Below are 18,425 nucleotides of genomic sequence, written 5' to 3' on the forward strand. Positions count from 1 at the left end.
CTGTCAGATAATAATTGTGTGCGTTTTTGTCACTATAAGCACCGACACACTAAATGGAAAAGCCTGAGGTGCTCTGGGCATTACAGCAAATGTTTTAGCCCTATGGCATATCCACAGCTTTGATGGAGTAGTTTTGTATTTTTTCTCATCACTGTAGAGCCACAGCATTGTAAAGATTGAGCATGGTAAAGATGACAGTCCTTTCACGTTACAAAGAGTGGTTTTGATGGTTTTTGAAACGCTGCTCTGGGGGTTTCTTGCTTTATTCAATATTTCAGTTCTGGAAAGCAGGTTAAACTGGTTGTGCAGTCATTGTCTGTGCAGCATGAACCGCTTCAATTATTAACCACCCCAATTCTCCACTGATTTGGAGAAGGTCATCTCTGCAGTTACTGTTTCCTTATTCTTAGTCTTATGCAATTCCCTTCACACTTTTCTGCTGCACCTGCATACCATCCAGAAACCCATGCAGCATGGGTTGTCTTAAAGGAACAGTGTGTAGTGTATCTAGCAGTGAGTTTACAAATTGCAAACACCTCACTTCAGCCTCCCCTTCCAAGTGTGTAGAATCTACAGTGGCCACAAAACTGAAAAACATGGAAGGCCTATGAGTGTTTCTTTTCTCTGGACTACAAACATGGTGGTGCAACATAGTGGCCTCCATGGAAGAGAACCAACACCGTCTGTAGATATAAACTAAGTAGGTTCCTAGCAACTAATATCCCTGTCAATTAAATGCCATACTGGTTTTATGAACCGTCAATCTGGCCACTTTGCTCCTTAAAAGATCCAGGCCATCCGTGCATAAGTGTGGTGAGAGGCAGGGACTGCCTTCTGCCAGTGCTGCAGATTTCAACAATAAAACCCCATAAATCTTATACACTAGACCTTTGAAAGATCACATCACTGGCTACTTGTCATTTGAGTATATTTTAAGAACTTTTTGTATATAAAACCCTGAAACTTCAGCCTCTTAGGTTAAGGGTTTGTGTCAATTTCACTGATCCTAACAGGGTGTCTGTCAAAGTCTGGCCCAAGGACGAAGGACATAAAGAGCTATTAATAAATGTTTGTCCCAGAAAGCAAGAGATTTAAATGTGTAAAACAATGCATTTTTTTTAATTTTCTCCATTTTATTTGTTTTCATAATTTGAAACATAATGCACAAAAGTACAGGAAAAAACACAAAGCACCTTTGTAATCCTTGATTAGAAGTAGCCAGGGGTGGAAGTAACCAATTACAAATACTCAAATAACTGTAATTAAGTAGTTTTTTGGGTACTGAGTACAATTTGAATTAGTATCCAAACCTTTCATCTGCATTTTAGTAGCAAATCAGGTGAAAAAAGACCCCCAAAAAAAAGAAAAGAAAGAAAAAAATGTTTTGTATGTTTAGTAAGTTATTAATGATTAATCAGTTGTTAGCACTTCAACTATTGGTTTAAGAAAAAATACAAAATTTGCAACCCTAATTTGGAGAGGTGTTGGTGACATCAACTAATACTCTGAGTAGTTTTTGCAAAGAATACTTTGTACTTTTACTTAAGTATATTTCTAACACCAGTACCTTTACTTTAAATTGAGTAATGTTTTGGCAGTGCAACAGTGCTTGTACTTGAGTATAGATTTTCAGTACTTTTTCCACCACTGGAAGTAGTTTGCTATTTTAAAGAACAAAATGTTACCTTTAACATATGTTTCCATTCAGTCGTGTTATTTTTGTCAGGTAAATGGTTTATATTGACATGTCTATTCTTTCTACAGCTCCATTCATGAATGACAAGTCCCCGTGGCCCTTATATGTGCATTCCCTGTGGTCACGTGATCAGCGCGCCGTCAAATCACTTTGTCCAAACGATGTGACGCACGAGATTCAAAGTTGGCAGCAACGTCTCTGTAGCTTCTGTTTTCATCCGCAGCTGAAGCTTTTGAAAAGCTTATAAAAGATAAATAAAGTATCTCCATGCTTTCATACGCGTAAAGTGGGTTTTCAGTGCCAGGATGGAGGGTAAAGTCATCGGACCGGGTCCGTACAGGGCGACCAAACTGGTGAGTGTGTTGGTAATGTTTTAACACGGCACGGTTAAATGTCACGGCGAAAAGCGTCACGCTACAATGTAACGTTAAGTCTGTTTGAAAGTTTGTTTCATATATTTAGGCTAGGTTAGATACGAGAAATTATGTTAAGTTCGTAATTTACGTGTACATTCATACAGATAGATAGTTGAAAGTCGTAAACAACGTAGTCTCAGTTTAGCCGAGTTATTAAGTAGTTAATTTTGTTAACGGTTACATGTGTTTACTCAGGTTGGGAGTTTAAATGTTTTAGCCTTGTTCATTCTTACAGTATGTTACACGTCTCTGTGGCTCAGTTGTCAACAAAAGGAACTTTTTTTTGTAATGCAAATGGGAGTCTGCCCTCAAGTGTGTATACTGTGGTGTCAGAAATACCGTTACATGTTTCACTTTGCTGTGAGTATTTCAGAACTGTGCAGTGGTGTTATAACACATCCATAATAATCACCTCATTTACAAGAATATTCGTAGGTGTTAGCTAATTAATATCCTTGATAACACCTGTATTTACATCACATTTCATATCAATATGGCTGCTGAGAAAAAGGTCTAAAGTGTACTTGATGCTGAAAGAATCTCTTCTGAAAAGACCTGTGCTGAATCAGAAAAATATGAAAAATTTTCCAGTGCTCTTGAGAAAGAAGAATAGCCATCCAATATTTTTTTTTGTTTGCTCAGTCAAGCACACACCACCAATAGAAAAAGATATGGTACAGTGGCCTCCTTACTAGCCTTTCATTTTTTTATCCTTTTCATGATGGTTTCTGCCTAGTTTATTCAGCTACAGTATATCTTTTAAGCCATCTGTTTAGTGCATGCAGCAATCATGTATTGCATTTGTGCTATCTGGTATTTAAAGTTTATTCTTAACAAAGCAAGTACACAAACAGTCAGTAATGTTTGGTCACAAGGCCACCACTTTTTTCCCTCAAAAGAAACCCTGGGAAAACAACATACAAACACGCTCCAAACCAGTTTTTTTTTCTGCAGTACAACCTTTTCTGTGTTTAATGACAGACCATCTCTGTCTCCTCTGCCAGTGGGCTCAAGGCTAGCTTCTTGGTTTTTAACTTGTTTTAAAGATTTTTTAAATCTTTTTCTTCACACGTTAGCTCTTTTTAAGGTTCAGACCAGCCAGAGTGAGCAGCATGTGCTTTGTACGGTTTGATACTCGCCTGTAATTACCTTGTGTAGCCTTCTTCCCTCTCTGTGTCTGCTTTTATCCACTTCTTTCATTTCTCTCCTGCCCACCTGGGTACTTTGTGAAATCTGATCATCCATAACCTGTGCACCACCCAAAACACTACAGACATAATGTTTTATTTGTTGCGATACCTGCCTGCTTTTGTTGTGACTAGAGAATATTAGAGTACATTGAATTCTTTCACAGCAGCATGTCGAGGTGTTTTTTTTTTTCTTCCACAGGGCTGTATATTTTTATCTGTCACTCACATTATGTTGTATACATCCCTTTAGACAAAATGTTTCAAACAGCCTTCATAACATTGAAAACAGGAACTTGAATGTATAAATGCTTTTATGTGGGCTCTATCAAAGTTGTAGTTTCAGTGAAATATTTACATGTCATATCTAACAGTCTATTGTACAACCCTAATTACAAAAAAGTTGGGATGCTGTGTAAAATGTAAATTTAAAAATTAAAATTATGCGATGATCATGATTTGCAAATACTTTTCGACCTATATTTAATTTAATACAGTACAAAGAAAAAATATTTAATGTTCAAACTCTTGTAAATATTACACTTATTCTGAATTTGAAACCAACATGTTCCAAATAAGTTGGGACAGAGCATATTTACCGCTGTGTAACCTTTTCTTATAACACTCAGTAAATATTTGGGCAAAGAGGACAGTTGAAGTTTTGAAAGTGAAATTCTTTCCAAAACTTTCTTGATAGAGAACTTCAGCTGTCTGAAGACTCTGGTGTTTCAATTTGCACTTTATGATCTTCCACACATTTTCAAGGGGAGACAGGTCTGGACTACTTGCAGGACAGTATAGTATCCACACTCTTTTACTACAAAAACGTGTCGTTGTAACACATGCAGAATGTGTCTTGGCATCGTCTTGCTGAAATAAGCAAAGACAAAACTTGTATGTACCTATCAGCATTAATGGGGCCTTTTCAGATGTGACAGTTAGCAATGTCATGGTCACATGGGCACATCACAGATCCAGGTTCTTGACCTTTGCGCTGGTGTCAATCTGGATGGTCCTTTTCCTCCTTAGCCTAGAGGACACGACGTCCATGATTTTCAAAAAACAATTTGAAATGTTGGCTCAGCAGACCACAGCACACTTTTCTACTTTCTGTCATTCCATCTCAGATGAGCTCAGGCTCAGAGAAGCGATCGGCATTTGTGGATGCTGTTGAGATATGGGTTATGCTTTGCAGGGAAGAGTCTTAATATTTGTAAGTAATGACTCAGCTGTTAACTGTTTTTATAATACATTTTATTTATAGGCATCTTTAAAGACAACCAAGGATACTTTACAGTGAATACATAAAGAAAACTAGGGTGCTTCCATAGCTCAGTTGGTAGAGCGTTTGCCCCAAGTACTGAGGCTGTTGGTCCTCTGCAGCGGTCTCTGGTTCGCATCCCGCCTGTGGCCCATTTGCTGCATGTCATTCCATCTGTGTTCATTTGCTCTCTTTTTACATTCTATATTTGTCACACCACAGTGCATGTCTCTCTGTTACACAGTGGAATGAAACCATTAAACTATTCCGTGGAGGCATGCCACTGAAAAGGCACTGGGCACACTTCCGCTACTATGACTGGAGTTTCACAGGATCCGAGGCTGTGGATTTTCTGCACGAGCTGCTAAGGCGCAACTACAACTTTGGGCCCGAGGTTACTCGCTACCAAACTCTGCAGCTGCTCAGAAAGTTCCTCAAAGCCCATGTCATCGAAGACATCAAAGGACGCCATGGGACAGAGGACTTTGAAGACAATGGCCATCTGTACAGGTACTATTTTTGTTGTCTTGTACTGTTATTCATGTTATTTGACATATAAGAAGATGCAACAACCACAGGTTGTTACATCTTGACAGTATGCCCATTCCCCCTTCAGCTGAGCCAGTACTTGTTGTTGTGTCCAGGTTCCCCACTTTGTCTCCCCTGAAGTCTTTTCCAACAAGGCCCCTGTTGAGAGACAGCAGTGACCTGCCCAGACTCATTCGCTGGGATGACTACGAAGAATTGCCTCAGCGGGAAAACATTGCACCCCTGAAGTCTGCTGTCATGGTGAGAAAGAGACAAAGATGTTTCAGCTCCTCCAGTGCTTGCTTTGCGTCACACTGTGCTTGAAGTGAAATAAGCATATGCAAACTTAGTAGAGAGTCAATGGCATGATGAGATCATTTTAAGAGAGATCATTTACATTTTCCCTCTTTCAATTATTACTCTGAGCTGTTCTTATCATCATAGCATCATTATTCTGCACTCAAACTATGCAATACACTGAAAAACTAAAAGTAAAGTCCAGAGTACTGCAATGCACTAGAAGAGCCCAACAAAAATATACTCCTTTATAGAGTTGCCAGTATAAGTGAATGTTACCCAATACCTCTCTCAATAATACAGCAAAAATCACACAGTGCCGGTACAGAGAAAGTCACTAAACACTGTCTGGTTTTGCTGCTGCAAGACAAATTTGGCAGGAAAATAAAGAACTGACTGTTGTTTATTTGTAGAACTTGGTTCTGTTGTGTGGTTTGTTTGTTTGTTTTTTTTAATACAAAGTTTTACATAAGAATTTCTTATATAGATTTTTTTTATTTACATTTTCAATACAAGAGTGTTGTATTGGATTGTTTTTACATAGGGCTTTAGTATGTTTCTGCTCACTCAGTGTAATTAAAAAGAATTTTCTCCATTTCTCCAGACTTCAGATATGTGGAATAAACGGCACAGTGTAGCTATTGGGGATGTGCATGAATGCAAGCTCATCCGGAGGAAGGAGGTAACCGCAAAACAAGTGGACCACATCTGGAAATCAATGACAGTTGCACAGTATGTAACCTTTATATAGAACTTATTGAACACTTCCAATGTTGTTGTTAAAATATTATTTCGGTATAGATCAGTGGTTCCCAAATATTTATAGACCATGGCACCCATTCAGAGGAATTGCACTAAGTCTTTAGCAGACTAAAGGTGGGTCTGATTTCTGATAGTTTTGTGGGCAGGCTCACATTCAGCCCTGTCAAACTGTGTTGAGAGCTGAGACATATAAGCATTTCTTTGTGCTCTGTTTTCTGTGTCAGATGTTTACATCAATTTTATTAGTTTTTCATTCAAAAAATGTGCACAAGCAGCTGCATTAAGTATGCCAGGTACATTCACTAAGAGCAGTAAATTAGCAAAATAAACTCACAAAAACTTAAAGAAAGGAGATATTGGTTTGTTTTTCCACCAACTATTGTTTGATCAAAATAAATCCTCAATTCATGATTCTAGATATAAAAATATTCTGTTTTTCCAAGCTGTTTTCCTCCAAATCCCGTTCTGGCCCTGTGGATATATACTGTGCTGCAGAATTAGAGTCTGTCCCTGAGCAGCTGCCGTCACTAATTCTTTGGGGGCTCACCATTAAATTAGCAAAATAAGTTGACAGTAATCGCCCCCCAGAAAACAAACAGGCAATGGCCAATTGCCTTTAGCCAATATATTCATCCCGTCACCCAAGCCTGCCCCAGTGTGCCATGGCAGCCACTTTGGGAGCCACTGCTCTAGATATTTGATGCCAGCTGTGTTGTTTTTTAGTTTGCAGAGAGTGCTGGGCCTAAAGTCATTGGATGGAGTTTTAGACCCAGCGCATGTGAATGGAAAGCACATCGTTCACAACATATTCAGTGTAAATAAGACGGGCATAGTCGTATTGGAGAATAAAGCTGGTATGCACTGATTCACAATTGGAAGAACAATTCAGCAGTTTAACAGTACTTTACAGGAATATTATGACAGACCTACTGTATCTCCTTTTGCATCTCCAGAGGACATGCCATACTGGGTGGTATCAGCAATGAAATGCCTCGCTAATTGTAAGTTGACATTTTCTGCACACTCCACATTTCCAACATGGCTGATGTCTCTCGTGCACACACAATAATTTGTGTGTGTGTATGCATGTTTATGTACCATTAAAAATATCACATTTATATTTCTTACTGTTAAACATTCTTTGTGAAACAATAAAACATTTGCCTTGTTTCTCAGGGCCTAATGGCAATGAAAGCAAACAGCCGGTTTACCCGGGTTTCGAGAGGGATGTTCTGAAAACAGTCGGAGATTACTTTCAGAGACTCAAAGAACCCTTGCTGACTTTTCATCTGTATGAAGTCTTTGTCAACATTCTCAGTGAGTGCTTCATGATGTGGCTCCGCTACTGATGTTGTGTTTCTGCTGGCGTAAATTTTTTTCTAGTCTGTATGTTGTCCTCAGGAGCAGGACTGTTCTCTTCTCATATCTCTACAGGTCTGCTGCATGAGCAGGAGGTTGCCACTGAGGCTCTTCAAGTCAGCTGTCTCTTACTGCCGCCACCCAACCGAAGACGCCTCCAGCTTTTACTGCGTCTCATGGCCCGGGTCTGCCAGAATCCCCACCTGCCTCCGCTCAATGATACCATTGCCACCCGCACACTGGTACACATGCCTCACTTTTATTTGCTAATCTTTGTATTTCTCTTCTGCTTTAGTGAGGTCAAATTAGACTAGGATTGTTGGAGAATTCAACAAATTAGCATGAGAATATAAAGATACAGTATAATAAACAAATATGATAGACCTGCAATTAATTCTGCTCTCATAAAGCCTGTGAGATAAAGGTTTTTATATGGTGTAAGAGAGGTTAGAGAGGTTTTGTTTGTATTGATTTTTGCAACATGAATGGTCTCCAAGGGAGACAAGAAAGAAAAAAAACATGCAGCTCTAGGGGCAGAGAGAAGCTGTGGGAATCATTGTTTGTCCAGAATCCTTACCTTTTATAAGTCAACGAGGATGCGGGGATGGTGGACCAAAAAGTGTGCTTTAGACTATAGAATGGTCTGAATCTGCCATAGACAGAGCAATAACATATGACTTTTATTAACCTGGTTGTATTTGAAAACAATACCACTATGTGTATGCATACAATATTAATTATACAAATAAAGAATAGTAATGAAACCCCAAGTTAACAATTGCCAGTACATCATCTTTGACGAACCAAGGTAACTGAGTGCTAACACTGATTAACTTAATGATTGGATCGATTTACACTTGTGGTCAAAAGTTTACATACAGTTATAAAGACCACGTCATCCATCATCACCATCATGGCAGTTCTGAGTTATGAATGATTCCTATAAGTCCTAATTTTCTATGATGGAATGATTGAAACACTTCTCTCGTCACAAAAAACAATCATACATATTGGTTCTTTCATAAATTTATTGCAGGTCTTCTGGGAATATGACAAAATCAGCTAGGTCAAAAATATATATACAGAAAACTGAATTATCAGTTTTGGTGATGTTGAAAGATGTTTTAATCAAATTTTCCTAGTGCCATGGCCTCTCAACTTCTTGTGAGTGATTACGATTGACCACAGATGATGGTTGTCTGGAAAGTCACCTGAAGCCATTTTAAAGCAGCTACAGATCTCAAAATCAACTGTGCAAAATCAACTGTTTACAAGCATAGTGTACATGGCATAGTTGTCACTGCCATGATCAGAAAGAAAACACAAGCTATCACCTGCTGCTGAGAGACAATCGGTCAGGATGGTCAGGAGTCAGCCAAGAATAACCAAAAAGCAGGTTTGCAATGAATTAGAAGCTGCTGGAACACAGGTATCAATGTCCACAGTCAAGTATTTTTTACTTCACCTTGTGCTGAGAGACTGCTGTGCAAGAAGGAAGTCCTTGCTACAGAAGCAGCACCTTAAGGCTCAGTTTAAATTTGCTGTTGATCCCATGGATGAAGAGAAGGCCTTCTGTGGTCAGCAACAAAATGTATTTTATCCATAAAAAAAAATCAGTATCAGTTTAATTTTACGTTATATTTAGAATATTTTCACAGGTGTCCCTTGCTATTAGACAGCCTATTCTGACAAATGACACTTCATTTGCAAAATGTCATGTCAATTGTCATTTTACCTTGCAAAACATGGGAGTTGCTAGTTTACAGATGCCTCGACCTGTCAGTCTGTTTGTGTCTTTGTGCTACTATGGTGTTTTAAAAGATTAGTTTGGACTCACCAAAGTCACAACAACAAAAACAAACTGACTGATCGAGGCAGCAGTTAACCAGCAACTCACGTGTCCTGTGAGGTAAAATTGCTGTTTTTGCAAAAGGAGCCTTGTTTAGCGAGAGAGCATGACAGACTTATGTAAGAGTAGGTTCCTGTCAGAAAAGGCTCTGTGATTGCAATGTAAAACATTAAATAAAAATAATGTGAATATAGTGTACACTTAAACTGATCTTTTTTTTTCCGGTGGTCAAAATACATTTACGTTTGTCTCCAAACACCGCCATCACCTGTAGGTAACATGCTGGCTATTGATAAGTACCTCATACAACCCAAATTAAAATAATCCGAACTATCTCTTAATAGATGCTGTTTGGGGAAAAGCCTGTCTACGCATGAGATGGAAGTCATTGTAATCATTATTTTGTATCTTCCTTTACTTGTTTCTCGCCTCTCATCCAGCCTCATCAATTGGTATATTATGGTTACAGTGAAAATTGAGTATCATGTATTCAAGGAGGGATGCACCTCATGGTCACTGCAAACCTTCCAGCTGCAGCGGCTCCAGTCTTGCACTGACAGAGTCATGACAATGTAGAAAATGTTATCAAGGGAATACTGTCAGACACAATCCCCCAGAGTAACTAAGACACTTTCTAAAACACTTCTTTGACTACATAAACAGAAGATGCTACCAAGTAAAGTCACTAAAACTCAATTTACAGCCTCCAGAACAGGCACATTTGATCTTGATGTTTCATTGGCAGCTCAGACAATATTAAGACTGCATTTCAGCTTTTTACATGATAGTCTCATGCATACAAAATTCAACCGAGAGATTATTACTTATTTTCTAATCCATTTCCTTGGTCTCTGTCCAGATGGTGCAGATGTTCTCACACTGCGTCCTGGGCTCAGTAGATGAGATGGACTTGGATGAGCTGCTGGCCACCAAACTGGTGACCTTCATGATGGAACACCACAACACCATCTTCCAGGTTCCTTCCAAGCTGCGCTGCCAGGTTGAGGAGCACATGTCCCACCTCAAAAGAGTTCAGGTCAGTACCCTTTACAAAGTTATTATATATATATATTAATACATGGATTGAAGTTCTCCATCAGACGGATTTATGGCATTAAGATTTCAGAGAGGACATGTATGAGTGTATGTGGACCTGAAAGGAGAAAGAGCAGAGGATGGACAGGTCATGCTTCCAGGGTATATTTAGATTATTTTATTTTATTTTTATTTATATAGGCAGAATATCAACTTGAATGTGAAGGGTACCACTCGATCTGCAAATATAGTGCATCATTATTGATGATCTTATACCACATTTTGCTGCAGTGCATGTATACAAATTTATCACCTCTTTCAGCCACCTGCATGATGAGAGCAGCCGAGTCTCTGCCCTGTGGTTGTTTGGGACTGCTGCTCACCTGATTTTTCATGTCCATGACATATTCTACAGAAACAGACATTGAAATTGGTCTCATGTTGCTGGTAAGATGTCGATGAGACCATCAGCAGATTATTTTTACTGTCTTTTGCTGAGAGCTGCATGCCTCAAGTGGATATGTGGATGTGCACAAACATGCGTGCCAGAATGAAAAGATGATGATCCACAATGCACACAGGCTGCTCAGGTAGGCAGTGTGAGAATTACTAGGGTACATTATGGGATACCCTGTGTATCTGTCGCTCTGAAACTTTCTGGCGATCTCTGCCCTCTTCTCTCATCTACACACACGAGCTGTTAGTCTTTATGTCTATAGTAAATGTAGATGTGATGTGTATTCACAATTCATTTGAATATAGGAGGGATAAAGTTGATTTAATGTCTCGTTGGATGAAAGGTTTTCTACAAGAGGGACTCAGGCTGATAGAAAAATCTTGGTGGGGGGGGTAATAGGACCTGGGCATGTATGAGATTGGTTCTGCCTTCTTGCCAAGAAAGAAGAATAGAGACATGGTGCAGTCACTGGTAAATTTAGATTTAGATAAAAGCCACATAAAATCTGGAAATTACATGCTTTGTTATGCTGATGTGAGAGGAAGGCACTTGTCGTCGTAGCTTGAAGCCTTCAAGGACCTTGTGTTTAGTCCGGGTATTAGTGTCCCAGCTGGCAAAATTACCTCTTAGGATTTGCTTCAGAAACAAATTGACATATCTGATAGATGGCTGCATCAGGCATGGAGGTGGGAGCAGCCAGTCAGCGGCGTTATTGAATGGTGATGTCATGGGATGAAATTAAATTTACTATGAGAACATATGAGAGAAAATTTAGTTTAAACGTCAATATTATTAAATGAAATCAGTATTGCTAATCTGATGTTAAATGACAATATTGTCATTGGCTGTTGTAACAAAAAAAGACCTGTTTTGTGATTGGTTGTTGTAAAATCCCACCTGTCTTGTGATGGGCTCCCTTGTTATGTGATTTGCTGGTTTCTAATCTTCAGTATTTATTTATTGATATATTAATATTTTTAAAAAACACTAGTTTTTATCTGTTACTATAGGAAACACCATAAATGTCAGAAACAGTCCATAGGTGTTTTTGTGCAAAAGCATGTCTTTAAATAAAAAATGAGCATGTGCCTTTCCATCCAACTAGTCAGATATACATATTTTCAATAGAAATTTTACCAGGAGAGATCAGAACCCCCACAGGAGCAGGCAGTAGCGGGATTACCTGCAGAGGTGGCAATGTTTGTTACTCAACAGCGACTGCCTTCGTGGAGCAGGGTTTTATTTTATTTCTCTGTGCGCAGTTGTTTCATATTGATGCGTCCATGTGTTTTCTTTTGGCAGGCGCGTCAGAAAATGTAGAACACAGACTGTATTGACAGTCTGTGTTCTACATTGTTTGGCCTACAAATGAAGGCCTGATTGATTTTTATGTTTTAGTCCAACAGTAGATGCCTAAGCTTACACATCCCACACTGTGAACAGGACTGAAAACATAACTGCATCTGAATTAAATGATGTAAATGAGATTATAAAACTGTAACCACCCTGCATACTTAGTGGTAACTTAACTGAAATTGTTCTGGGGAACATGCAGGCAGTATAATTACTGTAAGGGTTGCAGAACTCTGCCCACAGAGTCCATCCAGACACACAGCTTGTGAACAAGCAGACAACTGCTCAGAATGTAGGAACTGCAGTGAATGATGTAATTTAGTCTCTGTTATTTAGTCTTGGAGTAGACCGTTGATAATTTCAGCTAGCAACTCTGCTCACGTTCGCCGAAGTGTGACAGGCACATTTGTTTGTGATATTTCCTTTGTATCTTCCATCAGATCAAATACGCAGGATCAGATACGGACTTCGCTGCATCTCCAGCTTTTTGTAAACAGATCAGAAGGGTGGAGTCTGAGGAGCAGAAGGTGATAGGAACACAGACCCCCCTGCAGGAGCTGCTGGAAGGCCTGATTGCAGACAAAGAACTTCCTGCCAAGGACAAGAGGAAAAGACTTAAACAGGTAAGGCTTTACTATTTGAAAAGATGATGTATTAAACCAGAATCTTCATTAAATCTAGATCTAGGAGGAGGTGTTGCTGTGAAGTCTTGATGGGCAAATACTGTGCAGCAAAACCAGATTGCGTTTGAGCAATGTTGCTGTTAAATGTACATCTGAATCACTGATGTTTTAATAACGTGCTTGTATGTAATGATACAAACCTTCCCCTCTTCAGTTCCAGAGGTTGTACCCAGAAGTCTACCACAATCGATTTCCCACTGAGGAAAGCAAAGCTGCCGTCATACCCGAGAAAGCCCCCCGAATCAAACCTCCTCTCATGTTCTTCAACCTCAAGAAATCGTTCCAGCCCTTTCAGAGGAGCTGGAGTTTCAGGGCATGATCTGCCATCTCTGACACATCTCCGCTTCAGGCTGTAAACGCAACTCGACCTCAGTGTCATGAGAAAAGGAGACATGCAGCTGAAATGCTGCACTGGCCACAATTTTGGTCACACATGGCCAATCACTATGATAATGTTTAAAAATAATTAATTGTCCTTTGTAGCACTGTTAAACCAAGATAATAATTCAAAGGCATAGTCCACCCAACACTGAAAATTCAGTGACAATCTACTCGCCCTCATGCCGATTGAGGGTTGGGTTTATTTTGTTAGTCCACAAACAGAAAAGATCTACAGTGAAGATTCAAGCTAAAAACATGGTGTAAATATATATATATATATATATATATATATATATATATATATATATATATATATATATATATATATATATATATATATACATATACATATACATATATACATATATATACATATATATATATATATATATATACATATATATACATATATATATATATATATATATATATATATATATATATATACATACATACATATATCTATACTGCTTGTCTGGTGTAATCAGTCTTTTAAATCCCCAACACACCAAGCTGACGAAGAATTTATATATATATATATATATATATATATATACATATATATACATATATATATATATATATATATATATATATATACATATATAAGAGAGAGAGAGAGTGAGAGAGTTTGATTACACCAGACAAGCAGTATAGAGACATTTTATGTTTTTATTCTGCTGGTTTTTTTTTATGTTTGAAAACTGGTCACCATTCATTTCCATTGTTTGAGTTATTCTACAACGCTGTTTTCCTGTGAAACTCCAGCAGTGTTTTGTGGACTAACAAAATAAATCCACCCCTCAATCAGCATAAAGGTGAGTAGATAACGACTGAATTTTCATTTTGGGTGAACTGTCCCTTTAAAGGGTCAGTCCACACAAAAAATAACACTAACAACAATAATAATAATGAAATTATAATAGGAAATACCCGCTGACTCCTAGTGGTACCTAGCCAGATAGGTTGGTTTGTTGCAAAACATTGGCGATCATTTTCAAACTGTGATCTAAAATATGGAAAACTAGAAATTAAATGTGGATGGTTAAACTGGCCCCTTAGGAAATACATTTTTACTTACTGTGTTATTAGAAAACTTGAACGATGTATTGGAAACAATGATCCACTAACACTGAAAGAACCACTGATGTTTCTTAAAATTAGCTCTTAATATTTGTTCAGAAATTGTGTGTTGGTACATTTTCCTGATACTGTATGTTAAGCCTCTTTCACACATAGTTCCCAGTAAATTATAGGCATCACTAGTGACTTTCACTACTCACACATGCAGCTATATTCAGAAAAATTTCCGGAGTAGTTGGAGCAAGGGACAGTGCGTCACATGGCTGTAATAAAACACTTATGGATGACAATTGCCATAAAACTCAACAGAAGAAGACGAGGGGCAAGGCCGGATGTATATGTACGTGGGGAAGATTATTTTCAGAGACACGGCGAGTAAGGAGATGGTGCTCTTGTAATGTATTTAAAGGGCAAGTTCATATGTGTTGTTTTCAGTGTTTTTCAAATTGGAACTCCAACTGAACCATTAGCAAAAAGTGGTCACGTAGGTTAGAGAGCTGATTCCCTTTCCTCCCTCAACGTGGGGGTTTGATATGTAGCAGCATCATCATGCAGAAACCTACGTCAGGTCATGTGCGAAAACATCTTAGGAAAATAGCATTTTGATGCTAAAACTTGTATACTTTGACCAAAATTTGATTGTTTGGATTTGATTACATAAGCAACACTATTGGGAAGCTATAAAATATTATAAAAACCTCAAAAGAAACAAGAATAATGGACCTGACGTTTAATATTCATTAAGTTGACTTATTTGAATCAGGAACGTGCATTAGATGCATTCAAGACGTTACTCTTTACAGCTTGTCCCCACAATTTAATTGCTTTAATTCACAACACAGCCATAATGGCACTTTCTCTGAAATGTTGCTTGGTTTTGAGGTGGGAAACTGGCAGTACAGATTTCCCTGGATATCGAACCCTGCTCCCGTTCTCACGTTGCCACACCCAAGAAATGTTCCTGAACATTTCAGTGATAAACTGCATGTGTGAAAGAGGCTTTAGAACAGTCTATTATAGTCCCCCTCCCATTTCTGTACCTAAATTGAATGAAATGCATTTCAAAAGTATTAAAAGGCTCTTAGAAAGTTACTGATCAAAGCCCATCATACTCTTAAAACTATCATATTGATACATAGTTTTACTGTAACAGAAATAACGTATTTCTTCAAACAGATTATATAATTTCATGAGATTGACTCTCAAATGCAAAAATGCATTTCATTTTCGCTCTTTGATGTGTAATGGTCATTATCATGTTAAATCTGGGCACCTCAGAGCCTAGTCTAAAATCTGTCAATGAACATATCAAGGGTTTGCTGAGAAAGGGACTGTGTGACTGAGTGTTATGTAACTGAAAAGCATTTGAATCTACAAACAAATCATAAAGGAGGAAAAATCTACAAGGTCTAGAAAAAATGTAGATATAATTTGATATGAAAAGTATAAAAGTACATTTACTTTTTTAACATTCCTGACTCCTAATCTCAAAAAGGGAAAGCATTTTACACGCTAGAAGTGTCACAGCCCCTTCTCTCTAAACCCTCCTTCTACCTGCTCGACGGGTCTTACTGTAAGTGCACTCTTAAAATAACTCATTTCATGCTTGTATATGTTGGTCTTATTCTGTATATAAGAACTGTTTTTTTGATTGGTACATATTTCAATGTCTTAAATCCTCTTCTTTCACTGTTTTCAGTGTTTTTTTTTGTGATTTTCTTTTACCTGCTGCTTTGCCATGTCAATCAGGTTGTTTTTCACTTAATTTGACACTTAGAACTGTTTATTTTTGTAATGATTACGTGCTGATATTTTTATGTTGACTTCCCTAAATGCTCTTGAACAAATCCAATAATGCTGGAATAACTGTTACACTTGAATTGCTGCTCTGCTGGAAAAGAATTCAACGGGATAAAACTGAATTCATGTTGATGCTGATTTTTCTTATAAAAGTTCTAATTGGCAAATGTTTTGTTGTCATCTTTTTTTGGGGGGGGGGGCTATAGGTCATATATGAGGGATGATTATATTTCACACATGGGAAAAATGTTATGATGTAACCCAAACATGAACATTAGCAAAATGCATCAGTCAGTTTGGGATCAGGAACTGAATTAGGTGTAATTTCCTGTCCATCATCACCCACTGCAGAACATTAATAACAATGCAGGGACAGAACAAGCCCAGGCACAGTTTATGTATGGGTGAATTAATTCAGATTTCTGGTTTTGCTTCAGACTGTCTGGGAAACACATTTGACTGTCAGTATGTACTGTGAAAACTTATTTTGATGACATTTTGAGTTGAATGGTTTGGTAAAGTAAGGACACACGAAACGGCACACAACAGCATAGTAGAGAATGAACCTGAACATTACTTATAGAAATTTAATAGACAAGATATTAATAAATAACTGCTCTTCCCGATTATTAACCAATGCATTTCTCTAAACAAATAGTAAAGAATGAGTTTCAATATTAAAAATGAACTTTATTACCTTATGGAAAAGATTCCTACAGAGTTTTTTCATACGGCCCTTTCCGATGGGGAACTGAAGCCATGACACTGCTGTCTTCAAAGCTGCCAGACTTCTTTGACAAAATCAGTCATTTTGCCTCGCAGAACACGGGAATTGTTCTTCTACTGCTGCTTCAACCAGTTAGTTTGTTGTCAGTCACAGTAACAATCGGAGCCTGTCAGCAGCACAAACATCCACTTTCAGTGGACGTACCTTGATCGGCACATCTGCCACCAAGGATTACATCGCAGCTTGTTTTGCAGTTGAGGCGATCTGGCAAACTGGACGAGTTTCAACATATTTTGTAATCATCTAGACACCAAAATATGTAAAAACGGGAGTCGTGTTTTCTTTTCCCTTGCTATTTGCACACATGACAAGCATGTAACTGATAGCATACGACAGAGTAGAGACTGAATCTACAGGGTGCCAGAGTGACAGTGAGTTGTTTACCTGCGATCAGGGGGGGTAACGCTTTTGTGTGAAAGCTAGAGTTTACAAGTCAGCAGCTGACACCTGTGTGATTTCACAAGGAAACAAACATCCCACGCAGCAAACACTGTGGCTTACAGTCTGAGGTAAAAAGAAAACTTCCAAATCTGAACAACTCATGACTCAGTGTTTAAGCCTGTGTGTGTAAAATTTGTTTGCACCGATAAACATTCTTTCAAGTTCTTTTGGTGGCATAAGTTATTCTTTTTTGGACAAGTGAGACCATGCTAATGAAATTCTGACATTCACCTCAGTGTCCTCAAGCATATTTTTTTTTTGTTTTTTGCCACAATATTAAATACTTTTTGAGGCTACCGCTAGGGCTACCAAAACACAAGGAAACAAGACTACCAGCCTGTTTTTCAGTCATCCGTTTCATGCACGTCTGATGACACAGCTCTTTGGGACTGTACTTAGTCACAGTGGTACTTTGAGCTGTATGCAACATCAACATGCATGTGAAATTACCAGAATACATGCTGAAGAAGGGCATCTAGCCCAAAATGTCAGTGTGGCAACAATAAACAGACTCAAACAGTTTTTTTCTGAGTTGAGTGCATTGTGTTTTACTTTCTTCTCTGTGAGTGTTAATATCTGTACAATTTTTTCGTGGCCATCCATCTGGTAGATGTACAGGTGTGCTGATATCTCATGAGAGATCTGAATCTGAAGCAGCAGAAGTCTTTGCAGAGACCTGGTACTCATCATGCCACCTATAATTTGCTTTGTTTAGTGTGAACACACCTTTAAGTTTACCTGTCAAAATCATCAAGCAGTAAATACAAGTGCAATGAGGCAAGATCCAAGAAATCTCAATTTAAATCTACTGTTGGACAGTGGTTGAAAGTAACTGACTGAGGTCAGTCTGCTGAGGTTCACAGCAGACTAATGAACATGCACATCTTGTTGCAAATCCATCTCTCCTCTACTGTAAATGATATAATCTAGTTTGTGTTCAAAGCAATGCAGACAGACAGGAAGTGAAGCGAAAGACCAGTCAGTGACCCCCTCAAATTCAGATATGCCTCAGACTACATACAGTTACAGAACCACGCATTTTAAAATGCT

The 18,425-nt window shown here is 38.3% G+C and overlaps 1 protein-coding gene across 1 annotated transcript; it reads left to right on the forward strand.

The window, feature by feature from the left end:
• The first annotated feature begins 1,884 nt into the window (after positions 1-1,884).
• LOC146321122 (DEP domain-containing protein 1B-like) lies at positions 1,885-13,566 on the forward strand. Its single transcript, XM_084726159.1, has 11 exons — positions 1,885-2,049; positions 4,805-5,070; positions 5,205-5,349; positions 5,990-6,117; positions 6,871-7,001; positions 7,101-7,148; positions 7,324-7,464; positions 7,582-7,748; positions 10,215-10,391; positions 12,641-12,823; positions 13,038-13,566. The coding sequence occupies exons 1-11, from the start codon at positions 2,002-2,004 to the stop codon at positions 13,200-13,202; spliced, it is 1,599 nt and encodes a 532-aa protein (XP_084582285.1). The 5' UTR covers positions 1,885-2,001; the 3' UTR covers positions 13,203-13,566.
• The last annotated feature ends 4,859 nt before the right edge of the window (positions 13,567-18,425 follow it).

Source organism: Lutjanus erythropterus, chromosome 9 (assembly GCF_056507025.1).
Source record: "Lutjanus erythropterus isolate fLutEry1 chromosome 9, fLutEry1.hap2, whole genome shotgun sequence".
In the NCBI taxonomy this organism is placed as follows: Eukaryota; Metazoa; Chordata; class Actinopteri; order Lutjaniformes; family Lutjanidae; genus Lutjanus; species Lutjanus erythropterus.